The sequence below is a fragment of the Procambarus clarkii genome, chromosome 22 (genome assembly GCF_040958095.1).
Source record: "Procambarus clarkii isolate CNS0578487 chromosome 22, FALCON_Pclarkii_2.0, whole genome shotgun sequence".
NCBI lineage: Eukaryota > Metazoa > Arthropoda > Malacostraca > Decapoda > Cambaridae > Procambarus > Procambarus clarkii.
This window is the reverse complement of record NC_091171.1, coordinates 11,218,817-11,237,408: the sequence shown is the minus strand read 5'-3', so window position 1 is coordinate 11,237,408 and position 18,592 is coordinate 11,218,817. Positions and strand designations below refer to the sequence as shown.

At 43.6% G+C, this 18,592-nt stretch overlaps 1 protein-coding gene across 15 annotated transcripts in view; it reads left to right on the top strand.

The window, feature by feature from the left end:
* LOC123757399 (mesoderm induction early response protein 1) overlaps positions 1–18,592 on the top strand; it is a 170,656-nt gene that overhangs the window by 72,233 nt on the left and 79,831 nt on the right. For all 15 annotated transcript variants that reach the window (XM_045740983.2, XM_045740964.2, XM_045741000.2 and 12 more), the window contains 2 exons: positions 959–1,085; positions 14,613–14,845. In XM_045740983.2, the coding sequence (XP_045596939.1) occupies positions 959–1,085; positions 14,613–14,845 (360 nt within the window). The remainder of the gene's footprint in view (positions 1–958; positions 1,086–14,612; positions 14,846–18,592) is intronic.

Genomic DNA, 18,592 nt, shown 5'->3' with positions numbered 1-18,592 from the left:
ATATGTGCTGGATATGTGTACACAAGTGTCATGCATGTAACACAGTGTATTTGGACAGTATGGTTGTTCTACTGCCATAATATAGTGTACGTGTTCATTATACATAAGATTGGCACGTAAAAGCATATAAGATGTATTTGGAACTGTGCGCAGAAAATGAACAAGAATATATTCGCGGCAACTCACTAATCACCGGCCCCGGGGGGCATACACCACGGGGGACCAGGGAATGATGACGCCACACACGAACTTACAGACCCCATAGCAGCGAAAGTACGTACAATTTCGACCTTCTGTTACTATACCCATACTCAGGGAAGGGTTTTTGACACTTTCAAAACAGAAAAGAATTTTTTCCAGAGATTTTATTTCCTACGCACTGGGAGGGTGTCATATTTGGAGGCGGCGCAGTTAAGGGGTTAAGGAGTTCCGGTAGTACAGTCGGGTTCATTCTCGAATTACAATCCGGAATTCTGTGTTCGTCTGTTCACCTAGCAGTGAGTAGGTATCCAGGAGTGAGTCAGCATGTTGTGGGGTTGCATCCTGGGCAGATTCATTAGTTCGACTTTGGGGAGGGGACCTGGATATAAGCCTAACGTGCATAAATACACTCGGACTGTCTATCCCCAACACTATGAATTTTTTTTATTATTATTTTTATTATTATTATTAATATTATTATTATTATTATTATTGTAATAATAATAATAATAATAATTATTATTATTATAATATACATATATTTTTTGTACTGAATATATATATAGGGGGGGGGGGTACTACCTCTGGTTGATTGTAGGGACCCATAAGTCTCAAAGACACATTTATTACACATATTATATTGTATACAATATATATACATAAATATGTTCGGAGACTTTCTTACTGTTTTTAAAATATTTCCAGATAATATCTGAATATTCAGATATCTATATCTTTTCATTGCATTTCATTTTAGGAAATAAAACCAGAAGTTAAGCCGGAGAGAAAGCGGAGAGAAAAAACTTCTGAATTGGCACAACTATATGCAGACATGGATACAAACGGCGACACTCCCACTCCTTCCTCTTCCCGGTCACTCAGATGTAAGTTGAATAATTTTTTAACTGGTATATTCATAGGTTAAGATCTTCGATACTTATCTGGTTACCAGTGATGGCCTTCTCAAACTAAAGGAGTGGTTGGTAAAATGGCTTTAAAAGAGTTCAACCGAGTCAAGTGCAAGGTAATGAAAATAGGTAAATGGAATGGAAACCAAAAGGAATCTTCACCAGAAAGGAAAGGCTAAAACGAATCATTTTCAAATTAAGTTCATTTATTATACAGCCCCCATCCAGTGAGCACTGGCGGAAGGGTTACAGTCACCTGCATTTACTGTCGACAGTTAGTTAACTGGGGATATTTCGCTAAAATTTCTGGTAGTAGATAATTGTTAATGAAATATTTACACATTTCAACATTTGTTATTGAGCTGTCTCTAAATTCATTTATCTTTTCACACTCCTTCACATAGTGATGCAGTGTGTGCGAGTAATTTTGCTGACAGTTTACAGGTCTGCACCAGTAAGTAATGCAAACTCCCAGAAATACCTATAGACGAACGAGTCCAAGCAGAGTAATAGTAGCATCTAGGAATCTGCTGATTTTATTGGATAATGTATATATACGTGGATCACTGGATAAAAGCCACAAAAATGTGTGGAACGGAATACAAAAACATAAACAAGAATACTTTTAGAAGAGCATTCAAGAACTGGTTCAAGATATAATTAAAAAATCTTGAAAAAATTATCTTGAAAAATCACCTTCAAAGGATACCTGATTAACTAGGCTATGACTCATATGTCAGGCTGCAAGCAGCTGCATCGAACAGCCTGGTTGACCAGACTACCAACCGGGAGGCCTGGTCAGAGACCAGGCTGCGGTGACGTTGATCCTCGGAATCATCGACAGGTATGCAACAGATATACAGTAGTACCTTGCATAACGATCGCCCCAAAAGACGAACATTTTGGGTAATGAACGGCCCGCTCGGCGTCAAATCGTCCCGTATGACGAACGCTGGTTTGAGTAACGTCAACACCACACGGTGGGGTCGCACTGCTGCTTGCACATTCTCAGACGCCTCCGGCGATGCACATAAATTATGTTGTTCTTGTTTAAAGATGCTAATGATGCTGGGATATAAAAGGGTGACTGCTGAGATGTTGCAAAGCATTGACGTTTTTGTAGGAAAAAAAGAAATGAAATGTCTGATATACAACAAATGTCAAAAAAGTTCGTTCCGTGTTCGGCAGGTAGGCTGCTCCATTATGACAATCTTTCTTGGTTTCAAATGTGTTCCATTTGTTTTGTATTTGTCATTTATGTCTCAATAATGGAGAAGCCTACCTTACATATACACTCAACAAACCATTATGACATTTTAATTTCTTCAAATGTGTTCAATATTTATTTTTCATTTGTCATAGCAAAAGGTTCATTCGGTGGTCGGCAGGTAGGCTGCTCCATGTTTCTTAAATAAAAAAAAAACGAAAAATAAAAGAACTGTTGAAACAGTTCGTTCGGGTAGGCTGCTCCATTATTGAGACGTAAGTGACAAATACAAAACAAATGGAACACATTTGAAACAAAGAAAGATTGTCATAATGGAGCAGCCTACCCAACAAACACCGAACGAACCTTTTGCTATAGCGAATATGAAAGACAAGGGCTGCTGGTTGGGTTAGTACGGCGTGAGCAACCATTTGTGGCACACGTGGCTCTGGCTCTCAAACACCTGTCCAACACGGTGTTGAAAGACGGTGTTTGAAGAACGTAAGGGTCATAACATTGGTGAAGCTAGGCGCAATAAGGGCTTAACACAACGGTCGGATGCCAGTGATACAGCACCTATGAGGATGATACAGTGAGCGTATCCAGGTGTAGCTCTGAGCCCCACCCTTGCCATCTCCAATTTATATAGATGATACATAGATGAATCGTTTTCTGCGTTCAGTGATAATGCATCTGATACAAGTAGCATAGATGAACAGTGTTAGCGGCTTCCTTGCTGGTGTTGTCCATAGATATTTTCAAGAATACCTGAATCTCTTCCTGACTGATGGACACTCTTTGAGGCTAGCTGAATCTCTTCCTGACTGATAACTAGTCAGGTAGTCTGAGTAAGACTACCTTACAAATTGAGCTTTTCCTATAATCGTTTCAATACTACCTTATGCTTTACAAGCTTGGTTACATACCACCTACAAGTACTAAAGTCAAGGGTGCATGCGAGTGCGTTATTTGCAAGCACACAGAACGATGAAACAGGAAACGAAAATCTATCTGTAGCTGGTGCAAGGAGAGCAAAGTCGTGCTGTGTACTATGGACTACTTCGTTGACTATTACGCACCTCCAAAGTACTGAGTGTGTAATACAGTGTGTTACTGTGTAAATAGTATGTGAAACTGTATATATTGTAATTTTAGTGAATTTTTACCGTGTAATATTGTGACAATAAATATTTATTGTGGACACATTACTGAAACATACGATGAAAGAAACAAATAAAACCGCGTTGGAAATACGTAGAAAAAAATATTTGAAAATATATTTGTGGCAATACGCGGTGCTTGAATGGCCTGCACGACCGTGTCTGGGAGCTTCACACACAGGCGACCAGGCCCTGATGACGTCACAGCGCACCTTGTCCACGCCCTCACAGCCAAAGTAAGTGGAATTTGGTAATTATTTTTACATAGACATGTTCAGGGAAGGTAATTTATCATTTTACAAAGAAAAATTATATTTTGGGGAACATTTGATGTCATGCACACTGGGGGAATTTCACAATGAACACAGTGCATCACACTGGTTACATGGGGGACACTCGTTTTGTATGACGTCCGTTTCACATGACGAACATGGAACGGATTAAATTCGTTACTCAAGGTACCACTGTACCTACTTGTATTCTAGTATCAACCTATGTCAGACTGATTCTGAAATACAAGCACCTGCATGAAATCCACATGTTGTTAGGTCTCATTCTGAAATTCTCGAGTCACAGAATACTTGTACTTTTCTGTGGAGAGCCTCTGCGGCTCCCTGAAGCTATCGGACTGATCTGTGCTTATTTGTCCGGGTTCATCAGTCAATTGGGGATTCAGCCTACTGGGGACCACGAGCCAGAACCTGGCCCCCACAGAAAGGCAAAGGGAGCAATTGCCTATGGAAACCCCCTTGTATTTGGGGGTATTCCATGTCTGCCATCAACTGGGTTAGCACCCAAAAAGGTAGGCATAACAAAACACCCCACAGGCACCTGACAGCTGGGTGGACAGCACTTCGGATTCGTATTCCTGAGGTTCTGGGTTCGATCCCCGGTGGAGGCGGAGACAAACGAGCAAAGTGTTTCTTTCACCTTGGTGCCCCCTGTTACCTAGCAGTAAATAGGTTCCTGGGAGTTAGACAGCTGCTACGGGCTGCTTCCTGGGGGGGGTGTAACAAAAAGGAGGCCTGGTTGAGGACCGGGCCGCGGGGACGCTAAGCCCCAATATCATCTCAAGATAACCTCAAGATGGCAAGAAAAATTGCAACCAAAGACTGAACAAAAAGGCAGAACTCCCCCTATCTAAAGAAACAAGCAAACAAGCAAATATCATGCACTGCTGTTGCACAGCCCTTCCCTCCCTGACAGGGGGAAGCCTTGGACTCACCGCACCTGCTACCCACAGCTCAGTTTGTTGACTGATGCGCTTCGGGTTAGACATCGACTCTGGCCTCAGTGACAGCAGTGTTTATATCTTTGTGGTGTATCTGTTGTTTGTGGTGCAATGGCCTGGTGAAATTAGTGTACTGGGGCTGTATGCGCTTAGGGCCACCTTTCCTAAGTGCCCTGTAAGTACTACCCTTGCGTTCTAGGGGTTACCTTCCACAGGGCATTCGGGAACCACTTCCATGGGGTCTTTTGCTGTCCGGCAATTGCTGCCCTTGGGGGCCAGCTGTGGTGTTCATCGCTCCTTTTTGACCTTGGGTAGGTGGTGGTGTCGTTGCTGGTAGGGGCGCAAGGTACTGTACAGCTTGTCTCCCATTATTCACAGCGGCCGGTTCTGTTTCTTCTGGGGACATTGTGCATTGGCGAGGATTTCTTTTTATTTTTGTTTCTTTTGCTTTGGTGAGGGGTCTGCCCCTTTGGTTTTGATCCACCACTTGTTGTATCAGTGTTTTCCTTCGCTAGGCCCCTGTAATTGCACACCCCGCAGGGGGTTCAGTTTTTAGCAGTTCTCTTGGTAGTTTGGGCCTAACCGGTTACCGGTATCTTGCCTGGGCTTCCCTTAGCAGTCAGCCTAAGGGCCCTGGAAAATCCCATTTGGGCTTATTGGGCCTATGGATGTGTCCTCTGAGTTCCAACTCTCCGAGTGCGGGTTTGAAAGTTGCTCTGTCCACTTGTCTCAGGGTGACACTCGCCTGTTTCGCCTCCATCTTGCTGCCTGTTGGGTCAATAGCACCTTTGACCCGGAGTCTTGCGAGTCATATTCCTTGATCGTACTCCAGTTTACCCCTTCCACTGATATTGATATTCAGGTACAGGCGACTTCGGTGTTGCATGCAAGGTATTGTTTGCTGCAGCTCGCTAGGTTGGTTGCTCACATGGATGCCCTGAGGCTGCCCCACTTGGTTATGGGGCTTCGGACTTGGAGGGGATAGTCGTTCGACTTTAGTTCCGTCCGCACTTCCTAGTCCTTCTGCTGTTAGCTCTGCTCTTGCTCCCCCCGTTCCCAACTCTACAATATCTGAGGGTTTCAAAGTCGGGGTGGGGTTTAGTTGGTGGTGAGACTAGAGCAGCTTCGGGAGCTGATACAAAAGATTACATGGATGGTGAAATCTGGATTCCAAATTATAATCTATATAGATGTGATAGAAAAACTAGGTCAAATGGAGGAGTAGGTCTGTATATTAAAGAAGACCTGGTATGCACAGAACTACTAAATTCAACTAATGAGGTGGTAGAGGTACTTGGAATGAAGGTAGAGAAACTAGACCTAATTATTATTCTAATATATAAACCGCCAGATACAACGATTGAGGAATTCACAGAGCAGATGCACAAAATAGAGAACATACTTGACAACCTAGCAAACCCAGCTCCAGATATTATCTTTCTTGGAGATTTCAATTTACCGAGTCTAAGATGGAGAACAGCAAACACAAATATCATAGCAGGGAATGACCCGGGAAATAACCAACCACAGGTTAGAGAACTTTTGAGATTCTGTGACAAATTCTCGCTCAATCAACAGATTACAGAACCAACTAGGAACGAAAACACACTAGGCTTGTTATTCACAAACAATGATGAACTAATCAGGGATATCACAATCTCAGATACTTCATACTCAGACCATAAGCTCATTGAAGTGCGAACTAGCATAAATAACGGTAGTAGGTCTAAGAGACCCAACAAGCGAGAAGGAATATTCAATCAATTCAATTTCAACAATAAGAGGATTGACTGGGAAAAAATAAATGTAGACCTTGCAACCATTCAATGGGAGACGGTCTTAAGCGACAAAACTCCCACACAGGGAATAGCTCAACTGACAGCTGAAGCTTACAAGGTCTGCTTGAAGCACGTACCTGTGAGGAGGGGCAGAAAGAGGACCACTCTAGAAAGAGAACGGAGACGACTGTACAGGAGAAGGAAAAAAATAACGGAAATGCTTCGGCAGACACAACTATCACAAGCAAGGAAAACAAGCCTAAGCAGGGAGATTGAGGAAATAGAACAAACGTTGAAGCGATCATATGAGTCTGAGGAAATGGAATTGGAACAGAAAGCTATACAAGAGATAAGGAAAAATCCGAAATATTTTTTCACATACGCAAAATCAAAATCCAAAACCTCGACCAGTATTGGACCGTTAATTACAAATGAAGGTACGTACACAGAGGACAACAAAGAGATTAGTGAAATTCTAAGAAGCCAGTATGAGGCTATGTTTAGCACACCAATAAACAACATGAAAGTTGATGACCCAGACAGCTTCTTTATGAATGACATTCAAGCTGCAGATAATATAACGGATATTACCACAAACTCGGAAGACTTTGAAAGAGAAATTGATAATATGCCTATGCACTCAGCTCCTGGGCCTGACTCATGGAATTCAATATTCATAAAGAAATGTAAAGTACCAGTAGCGAGAGCACTCAGCGTAATATGGAGAAAGAGCCTGGATACAGGGGAGATACCAGCAGCACTTAAATCTGCAGATATAGCTCCGTTGCACAAGGGGGGGAGTAAAGCCTTGGCAAAAAATTATAGGCCAGTTGCACTAACATCACACATAATAAAAGTGTTTGAAAGAGTGATTAGGAATCAAATTTCTAGTTTTATGGAAAACAATGAATTGCACAATCCAGGACAACATGGATTTAGAGCGGGAAGATCCTGTCTGTCACAGTTACTCAACCACTATGACAAAATCACAGAAGCCCTAGAAGAAAAGCAAAATGCAGATGTTGTATACACAGACTTTGCAAAGGCGTTCGACAAATGTGACCATGGGGTGATAGCTCACAAAATGAGGTCAATGGGAATAACTGGAAAAGTAGGACGCTGGATACTCAATTTCCTGTCGAACAGAACACAAAGAGTAACAGTCAATCAGATAAAATCGAGTCCAAGCGATGTTAAAAGCTCTGTACCTCAAGGTACAGTCCTTGCACCGCTACTGTTCCTTATTCTCATATCTGATATAGACAAAAATACACGCCACAGCTTCGTGTCGTCCTTTGCAGATGACACAAAAATCAGCATGAAAATTACCTCTGCTGAAGACATTGAAAAACTACAAGCAGATGTCAACAAAGTTTTTGATTGGGCAGCAGAAAATAACATGATGTTTAACAGTGATAAATTTCACGTACTCAGGTACGGCAAATATGAGGATCTGAAACATAATACAGGGTACAAAACACAATCGAATCTTCCCATAGTGTAGAAAAACAGCATGTCAAGGATTTGGGAATAATGATGTCCGACGATCTAACGTTTAGGGAGCATAACCAAGCAAATATCGCGTCAGCCAGAAAAATGATCGGATGGATTACGAGAACTTTCAAATCCAGGGATCCCATCACAATGGTTGTACTCTTCAAGTCACTTGTGCTGTCCCGTCTCGAGTACTGCTCAGTACTCACTTCCCCCTTCAGAGCAGGAGAGATTGCTGAAATAGAGGGGATACAGAGAACATATACGGCACGCATAGACGAGATAAAACACCTAAATTATTGGGATCGTCTCAAAGCTCTCCAAATGTACTCTCTAGAAAGGAGACGAGAGAGATACCAAATAATATACACATGGAAAATACTGGAGGGTCAAGTCCCAAATCTACACAGTAAAATAACAACGTACTGGAGTGAACGATATGGAAGAAAATGCAAGATTGAACCAGTGAAAAGCAGAGGTGCCATAGGCACAATCAGAGAGCACTGTATAAACATCAGGGGTCCGCGGTTGTTCAACGTCCTCCCAGCGAGCATAAGAAATATTGCCGGAACAACCGTGGACATCTTCAAGAGAAAACTGGACGGTTTTCTAAGAGAAGTTCCGGATCAGCCGGGCTGTGGTGGGTACGTGGCCCTGCGGGCCGCTCCAAGCAACAGCCTGGTGGACCAAACTCTCACAAGTCGAGCCTGGCCTCGGGCCGGGCTTGGGGAGTAGAAGAACTCCCAGAACCCCATCAACCAGGTATCAACCCGGTATCATTTGTGTTGGCGATGGACGCATTCGAGCCTGTTCCTCCAGCCGAGGCTTCTGGGTCTTTACACCAGTAAACCCCCTTCTTTTCTGGGGGGAGCCCCTATGGCTCCCCGGAGCTATCCATGGCTGATATGGATACCCTAACTATTTTGCATCAGTCGATGTGGGTGGAGTTCTAGGCCTACCGGGGACCACGAGCCAGAACCTGGCCCCCTCAGAGAGGCACGGGGAGCAATGGCCCATAGAAATGCACATGTGATTTAGAGCATTCTATATCTGCCATCGACCGGGACAGGCACCCAGAAAGGTAAGCGCCACAAAACAAACCCCTATTCTGGTTAAACAACAAAAATCAACAAACGAGTGGACAGAACTCCCCCAGGAAAACGAACTAACAAGCATGACGTCACGCGAGCCATGCCGCATGTCTGCGCAGCTTCCCCCTCCCCGGGAGGGGGAAGGGGGAGCCCCAGACCCCCGCGCCGGCGATCCCCGCCCCAGTTCTGAGGCTGGATATCAAAACCTTGAAAAAACCTCGCCGACCAGAGGGCGGGAGGGTGCCGGGGAGCCTCCGGGACTCACCCAGAAAATGGCTTTTCATTACATTCAACGCTGGTTTTCTGGGGGGAGCCCCTACAGCTTCCCGGAGCTACCTCACCAAAGACTACCTAAAAAACAAGGGGACATACCCGGGAGGCGGTCGGAGAATCACTCCACAACACGAAGTCGAGACAACAACCCAAGGTATAGCATTCGCCAGAAAAAAGGGAGAACAGCCGCAGACGAAGAAAACCTATGATCACGACCATAGGAGCCAAAAACCACTGCGCCTGAGAAGAGCAAGAAGCTCTGCCACACGGCCCCCAGAGGCGAATGCCAACACAAAAAGAAAACCGAGGCAAAGCAAACCTGACCCCAAGGAGCCACAACCACCAAGGAGAAGAAAAACAGGAGAGCACCCTGTCCAAAGCCCAGGACGCCACAGGCAGTGCATAAGCAGGCCGGAGGTGTAACAACGCACGATACAACCTGCGAAACGGCGCAGAAGGAATATCAATACCGAAAGCTAGCAGCAGAAACCAAGGTGCCAGACCCAGGAACGGCCCCAAGCGCCTCTACATCCTCCGCAAGCCAATCCTATGACAGCCCCAGGAGGGAAAAGAAAATGCAGGACCAAAACGAAAATGCCACAAGTGTGCAAGACCACCTCCTCAAGTGCAGCTGACAGGGAAGGAACTCGCATAAGGAGCCGCCCCGCACCAACATCCCGCAGAAGGGCAGGAGCGAAAAGACTCATTAGGAGGAGCAAAATCGCTCCCAGGAAAACTAGGAGCGCCGAGACAGTGTGAAGAGAAGAGATATTCACAAAAGAACAAAAAGGCCAACACCCAGAAGCTGCTGGGAAGAGGACCCACAAGCCCTAGAAAGGACCGGAGGGAAGCTCAACCAAATGACGACAGACGCACCAGAAAACGGGAAGGAGCAAAACAGTCCCGAACCTTCGAGAACAAAAAGAAGCAAACACAAAGGACGAAGGCCCCAAAACCCCGTCGCACCCAAGACCAAAAGTCATGCAGAAACCCCAAGAAGAGGGGGACATGACGGAAGAAGGCCCGTCCCGGAAAAAGGGGCGAAGATCGTAGAAAAGCACCCACCGACAGGACGGAAACAACGGGTACAACGGACAAGGAAACCCAGCCCAGGGAGGGGCCGACGCCCACAAAGCACATGCGGAGAGGGGGAACGGAAAACCCCACACCACAAAACTGCAAGTCCCCCCCCCCCCCCCAGAGGGTTAGAAACACCCCGGCGGGGACCAACGGGGCCTGAGGCCTCTCATGTGAGCCCCACCCCAGCCCCGGGAACCCACCCTTGTCTGCTTGCAAGGTGTTTGGTTCTTTCCCAGCTCACCGGGTGCGGGTTCCTGGTGAACTGGCAGAAGTCCTGTCTGGTTCCATCCCAGGTTCGGACCTGGCTGGGTCTTGTTTGGGACTCTCGGACCACTTCCTTGTCTCTACCTCTGGGGGGCATTGCTGTGGCTGCGGTCCCGCCTTCAGCTGTTTTTGGTGGGGGAGGGTTGGGGGTCCCGGGTCACTCGGCAGTTGCTCGAGTAGTTGTGTGGGAGTCTGAACTTTGCCGTGCTGGTTTTCCCGCTGGGTTGGGGTTGGCTTCGGCATCTGTTATGGTTCCTTCTGCCTCTCTCGCGACCGCTGTGTTTGGTCTCCGGGGGCCTTGCGTCGGTTGCTGCGTTGCCGGCTTTCTCTTCGAGTTTTTAGGGGTTCAGTGCCTTGGCACCTACCCGAGCCCTCGCTCGACGTGTTCACGGACACGTTGTCTCTCGGCTCGGTTTTTGTGACCAGTGCTCTCCAGGGGCAGTGGGGTCTATCCTTTTATTAGGCTCACAGCATGGTTTGGGAGTTTGCGGTGGTGTGGCTGTCGTTTCGGAAGGTTCGGATCGCTCGGGGTTCGACCATCCTGCTCCACTCAGAATGTCATCTGGTGGTTCATTGCCTGAACTGCGGGGGTGCTGTTCGGTCCTTGCCTCTTTGGGGCTGGTCACTTCAAGTGGCTCGTCTGCTGGTTTCTCTGCGTTTGGCTCTCCCTGGTTCATATCCAGGGAGTGTGCAACGTCCTGGCAGATGGCCTGTTTAGGTTTATTCCCCTATTTGCAGAATGGATTGTTGACGCCGACTTCTTCTGTTGGCTCTGCCGGACGTATGGACTCTCGGAAGTAGACATCTTCACTTCGGCGTGGTTGAGGCATCTCCAGATATATGTTACGCCCTTCCCCGGCTGCAAAGCTTTCGTGGTGGACGCCTTTCGGCAGGACTAGTCGAGCTTGGGTTCCCTGTACCTATTCCCCTCCGGACCAGCTGTTGCTTTTAGTTCTGGCACAGTTGGGAGTCTTACCACAGGAGAGTAGTCCTCGTGGCTCCTTGGTGGCCGCCTAGCTTTGGTTTCAGGCGCTGCTTATTCGGTGTCCGAACCAGGGGCGTTTTTCAGCGGCTCTGCCTCTTCCATTGGATCAGGCCTGTCTGGTGCACAGCAGCACACAGTCTTCTTGCCTTTCGACAAACTAACACACTTCGTAGCAATCTAGTTCACACTGCTCCTCCTGCTTCTAATGCTGTTGGTGTCTACTCTATTTCCTGTTCGTCTTGTCCTCTCCAATACTTTGGCGAAACTGGCCATACACTGAATGACAGACTTAAAGAACACAAGAGAAGTGTTAAGTCTGCAGACACTAACAATGCTCTCTTCTGTCATGTGAGGGATTCTAATCATCCTATTGATTGGTCTTCCTCCAAAATAATCTTTCCTGCCTCTACTCTACACAGACGCCGTCTTGTTGAATCGGCTCTAATACACAATGTACCCAACATGAACTTCAGTCCTGGCTTTGTTGCTGTGGACTCTTCCCTTTCACAGTATATACTCAAATGCTCTAATCTTTCTAACAAACGTGACCTAACATAAGCTTACCCTTTTATTTATCTTTCTTTTTGCTTTCTCTCTTCTCTTTCTTTTTCTGTTCATTATTTTCTCTTACGTTCCCTTGCTATCCTCTTCTTATTCCTATCTCCTTCTCATTTGGTGGTTATAATAGGAGCTGCCTCGTATGGGCTAATAGGCCCTCTGCAGTTTTTTCCTACTACTATCCCCTCTTACTACACCTTACCTTGCGCCTCACCTTTCTTTTGCCTATTTATTGCCTGCATCTACTTCCTCATCACAATCGACTTGAGAATGGTCCAGGACAGACCAAAATGTCGTCGTCCCTTCACCTTCTAGTGTGTGGTCTGGTCAACATACTTTAGCCACGTTATTGTGACTCATCGTCTGCACACAGTCTTCTCCTCCACTCTTCGCATCTGGCCTTTTTGACATGGGATTATCACCATTTGTATGGTGATCAGGTGGCTGTGTTGATGGTGTCCCACCTGAGAGCTTTGTCTCAGCGACAGTATGAGGTTTCCTGGCGTTTTTTTCGGCATTTTCTCTCTTCGTAGGTCGTCTTTTATCTCTGATCGGGTTGTCTTGTCCTTTCTTTTTTTACTTTTTCAGGACCGTCATTTGATGTCAAATATGTACAGCGCAGTTAATCCGTTCCCAGAGACGTTACGAAACCCGAAATGAATTTTCCCCATAAGAAATAATGTAAATTGAATTAATCCGTTCCACACCCCCAAAATAATATTAACTAAAAAATACATTTTATACAGAAAACTACTTATAGGTGCCTTACCTTTATGGAGGACTCTTGTTGGCATATGGGGGGGGGGGGGCAGGTATTAATGTTTGGAAGGGGTGTCCCCTTCCATTATAACATCAGGCGGTGATGACTTTTCTGGGGGTATACTCTACCTTACATTTTGTCTGCATACATCACGTTGTCATTAAAAAGGTTAACACAACGGCCTGCTATGGCTTTATTTGGGTGACACTTTTCAACAAAACATTGCATTTATTCCCATATTGTACACCATTTCTTAATTGTTGATGAAGGGACATCCTCTACTGCCTCTTCCTTTCCTGAAGATTTGTTATGCTGCCTAGCTAGTTCAACAACCCATGTACCATTTTTATGTTTACGAATTATCACTTCTTTCTGCTCTATGGTCATCCTCACAGTTGTTCTCTTTGGTTGAACTTTACCACTGACCTTCTTTAAACCCTTTGCATGATATATAACAATTACTTTTATGTTCAGAAAATAAAAAAGGCCCCAGAGCAATTAAATTCTTCAGAAAGAATTCAAGCACAGTCATGACCATGGCAGGACACTGGTATACTAATCGAACCTCGCCGTGATGTCAAGTGCTTGGTGGACTTTGACTTGTATAAAAAAAAAAATCTGAATACCATGGCAAACACGAGTACCGAATCAAATTTTTAATATGAATACCGAAAATTACGAGAACTGAGGTTCCACTGTGCTGTCGCCTTGTATTGTGCGGCGCTATGTGCTTCTGTTCGGTCTTCGGTTGCAATTTTTCGTACCATGTGGAGGATCTCTCTTGTTTTGTCTTCCTTGCTGGATGCTAACCTCGGTTGATGGCAGGTATGGAATTCCCCTAAATACATGGGGGATTCCATAGGATATTGCTCCCCTTGCCTCTCTGAGGGGGGCCATGTTCTGACTCGTAGTCCCCTGATAGGCTGAACTCCAATTGACTGATGAACCCGGACTAATAAGCATATATCAGTCCGATAGCTCCAGGGAGCCTCTGGGGCTTACCCAGAAAGTGGCATTTCGTTACTTTCAACGATGTTTTTTTTTTATGAATTGCATCTATGGTTCTCAGTGATGAATCTAGGTTCATCATCAGACAGGAAATAAAGATGGCAGCATTAGTTTTGTACAGGTGAATTATAGATACTCCATAGGTGAGTCATAACTTGTTTATGTGAAGTGTCAACTTTGGTGCTTATATCATTGACCTTGACATACCTCTCTTGTCATAATTTAAATTCTGACCTTAAGCTACATATATGTTAGTGGCATCTGAACGCTGTTCTGGAGCATTCTCAAGACTTGTGCCCACATGTTTACACTTTTTTTCTTGCTAAAAATATTATGGTACCTTTTAATTAAAATTTTTGCCGGTTCTTTGCTTGTATAAAAGACTTCTGTTTATCATTAAATTCATTAAGTTATTATTTTTCAAGATGAGGCTAAGGCATTAAGGCATGGGATTTGATTGATAGCTTGTCAGTGATCAGCAGGAATGTAAGATTTAAATGTTTTTTCTGTTATTACTACTGTACTGTTAATTCAGTACTGATTCCACATATTTATTTTTTTTAACAAAAATGTTTTAATAAATTAATTAGTAATTAAATTGTTTGAAATTACAGGTCACAGACCTTTGGGAATCCTATCGACAGGCAGCTCACGGCAACAAAGTGAAGAGGAAGAGGAAGATGAAGGGGAATATTCTGGAGAGGAGGAGGACTGGCATAAAACTATTATGATTGGCTCAGCCTACCAGGCTCAAGTACCAGAGGGCTTACAAGCATACGGTGCAACTCCTCCCTATGAAAATGAAGACAAACTTCTTTGGGAACCTGGAAAATTAAGTCCTAAACAAGTATGTTGGAAAATGTTGATGGTGTATAGTTTTTCATTTGTTCTCTAGTTTAACCCTTGAAGGGCACAAATCATGATTTTGGTCTAACTGCCTGGAGGGCACTAATCATACATACATGAGTTGCAGATTTAAAATATTTAAAATAGTCCTGCACATACACAGGGCTCAAATTTGCTTCCTCAGGCCTCCAATAACCATACCCTACCTTGAAAAAAAAAAAAACACAGTCCCTCACTTTCCTTCTAGGGCCTAAACACTATCGCTCACCCAACATGCGCGCGGTCAACTTAGAGGTCATGGACCCCACGAGCGGGCGGGCAAGCGCGCGGTGATGCCTAAATGTGTATACTCGTTTCAGCTTTCTCATCTTAATTCTCGTGCTACGTCGTTTGTTTTGGTATCATTGTGTTCGCAATTAAATTCCCTACAGGTGTGTATGAATATAATATCCAAAAGCCTGCCGTGACTCCCAACAGCAAAGCCTAAAGTCGGCAGAAGTTACCCGTGAGCGCACAAAATCAGTAAAATGTGTATACTCGTTTCATTTTTCTCACCTTATTTCTCGTGCTACGTCACTCGTTTTGGTATCATTGTGTTCACAATTAAATTCCCTACAGATGTGTATGAATATAATGTACAAAAGCCTGGAGTGCCTCCACGCAGAAAAGCCTAAATTTACCCGTGAACGAGCACCAATTTGTACACTGCAACCAAATGTGTATACTCGTTCAGTTTGATAACATGAATTTTCGTGTTACGTCTTTCATTTTGGTATCAAATTGTTTGCAATAAAAATGCGTATATTTTAAAACTAGTCCCATAATAATAGAGCAATAACTGGAATTTTAACAAATATTTTAATTCTGGAAGCTCATCATCACAAAATTATTGATATCTTTCCAGTGTTCTGACATAAATTTTTGTGTTGCATCTTTCATTTTGGTATCAAATTGTTCGCAATCTAAAGGCGCGCATTTTAAAACTAGTCCCATAATAATAGCACAACAAATAGAATTTTAACAAACATTTTTTTAATTTTGACCAAAAACGTATTTACAATCTTTCAAGTGTTCTGACATTGTTTCATGTTAAATCTTTTATTTTGGCATCACATTGTGCGCACTCTAAAGGCGCTCATTTTGAAACTATCCCGAAGTCGATCGGATAAAAAATTAATTTTATGCAAATATTTTTGTATTGGACGTGAGGAATGTCCAAGGCTAGGACTTTTTCTTTCCAGTATTTTTTTGGCACCTTTGTTGCTTTAGCTTCAATCTATGATTTCATTTTCTAGAGGTTGTAGGTTTCAAGAATGTATGTGTGTGTGTGTGTGTGTGTGTGTGTGTGTGTAATTACCTAAGTAATTACCTAAGTGTAGTTACAGGATGAGAGCTACGCTCGTGGTGTCCCGTCTTCCCAGCACTCTTTGTCATATAACGCTTTAAAACTACTGACGGTCTTGGCCTCCACCACCTTCTCCCCTAACTTGTTCCAATCGTCTACCACTCTCTTTGCGAAACTGAATTTTCTTACATTTCTTCGGCATCTGTGTTTAGCTAATTTATATCTATGACCTCTTGTTCTTGAAGTTCCAGGTCTCAGGAAATCTTCCCTGTCGATTTTATCAATTCCTGTTACTATTTTGTATGTAGTGATCATATCACCTCTTTTTCTTCTGTCTTCTAGTTTTGGCATGTTTAATGCTTCTAACCTCTCCTCGTAGCTCTTACCCTTCAGTTCTGGGAGCCACTTAGTAGCATGTCTTTGCACCTTTTCCAGTTTGTTGATGTGCTTCTTAAGATATTGGCACCACACAACAGCTGCATATTCTAGCTGTGGCCTAACAAAAGTCATGAACAATTTCTTTAGTATATCGCCATCCATGTATTTAAATGCAATTCTGAAGTTAGAAAGCATAGCATAGGCTCCTTGCACAATATTCTTTATGTGGTCCTCAGGTGATAGTTTTCTATCTAGAACCACCCCTAGATCTCTTTCTTTATCAGAATTCTTTAAAGATTTCTCACATAATATATAGGTTGTGTGGGGTCTATGTTCTCCTATTCCAAATTCCATAACATGACATTTATTAACATTAAATTCCATTTGCCAAGTGGTGCTCCATCTACTTATTTTGTCCAGGTCTTCTTGAAGGGCATGACAATCATCTAAATTTCTTATCCTTCCTATTATCTTAGCATCATCAGCAAACATGTTCATATAATTCTGTATACCAACTGGTAGATCATTTATGTACACAATAAACATCACTGGTGCAAGAACTGAACCCTGTGGTACTCCACTTGTGACATTTCTCCATTCCGATACATTGCCTCTGATTACTGCCCTCATTTTTCTATCAGTCAGAAAATTTTTCATCCATGATAGAAGCTTACCTGTCACCCCTCCAATATTTTCCAGTTTCCAGAACAACCTCTTATGTGGAACTCTGTCGAAAGCCTTTTTTAGGTCCAGATAGATGCAGTCAACCCAACCATCTCTTTCCTGTAATATCTCTGTGGCTCGATCATAGAAACTGAGTAAATTCGATACACAGGATCTTCCAGATCGAAAACCATACTGTCTGTCTGATATTATATCATTTCTCTCTAGGTGTTCTACCCATTTAGTTTTGATTAGGTTTTCCAATACTTTCACTATTACACTTGTCAATGATACAGGTCTATAATTAAGGGGGTCTTTCCTGCTGCCATTTTTGTAGATTGGAACTATGTTAGCCTGTTTCCACACGTCTGCTACGATTCCTGTACACAGGGATGCCTGAAAGATCAGGTGAAGTGGAATGCTGAGCTCAGATGCACATTCTCTCAGAACCCATGGTGAAACGCCATCTGGGCCAGCTGCTTTGTTCTTACCGAGCTCCTTGAGCATTTTTTCCACTTTGTCTCTAGACACCTCTATGTGCTCTATGTTGTTCTCTGGAATTCTTATTGTATCTGGTTCCCTAAAGATTTCATTTTGTACAAACCCACTTTGGAACTTTTCGTTTAGTGTTTCACACATTTCCTTTTCATCTTCCATGAATCTCTTTCCCATTTTCAACCTCTGAATATTATCCTTTACCTGCAATTTGTTGTTTATGAATTTATAGAATAGACCTGGTTCTGTTTTACATTTGTCTGCAATCCCTTTTTCAAAATTTCTTTCTGACTCTCTCCTCACTGCCGTGTAGTTGTTTCTCGCATCTTTGTATCGCTGGTATGTTTGGGGGTTCGGCCTCTTCCTGTATTGATTCCATTTTTGTGTCTTTTGGTCTCTAGCCCTCTCGCAATTTCTATTGAACCAATCCTGTTTCCTAGTTCTGCATCTCTGTTTTGGTATAAATTTGTTTGTGCCTTTATCATATATTTCACAAAACTTGACAAACATCTCATTCACTTCTTTGCCTAGCATCAAGTCTGTCCAATTATACTCACGAAAAAAATTTCTAAGGTCACCATAATGTCCTCTCCTGAAGTCTGGTTTTTCAACTGCTTCAACCTCCTTATTTTCTTCCAGCTTATAACGCATTGCATACTTTATTCCCAAAAAGACATGGTCACTTTTACCCAAGGGAGGAAGGTACTGAATGTCAAATATCTCTTCCTCCTTCCTGGTAAATATCAAATCTAGCATGGAGGGAACGTCCCCTTCCCTCATCCTCGTAGCTTGTTTAACATGTTGATACAAGAATGTTTCCAGGATGAGGTCTACAAATTTACAGGTCCAAAAATCTTCTGTTTTAGC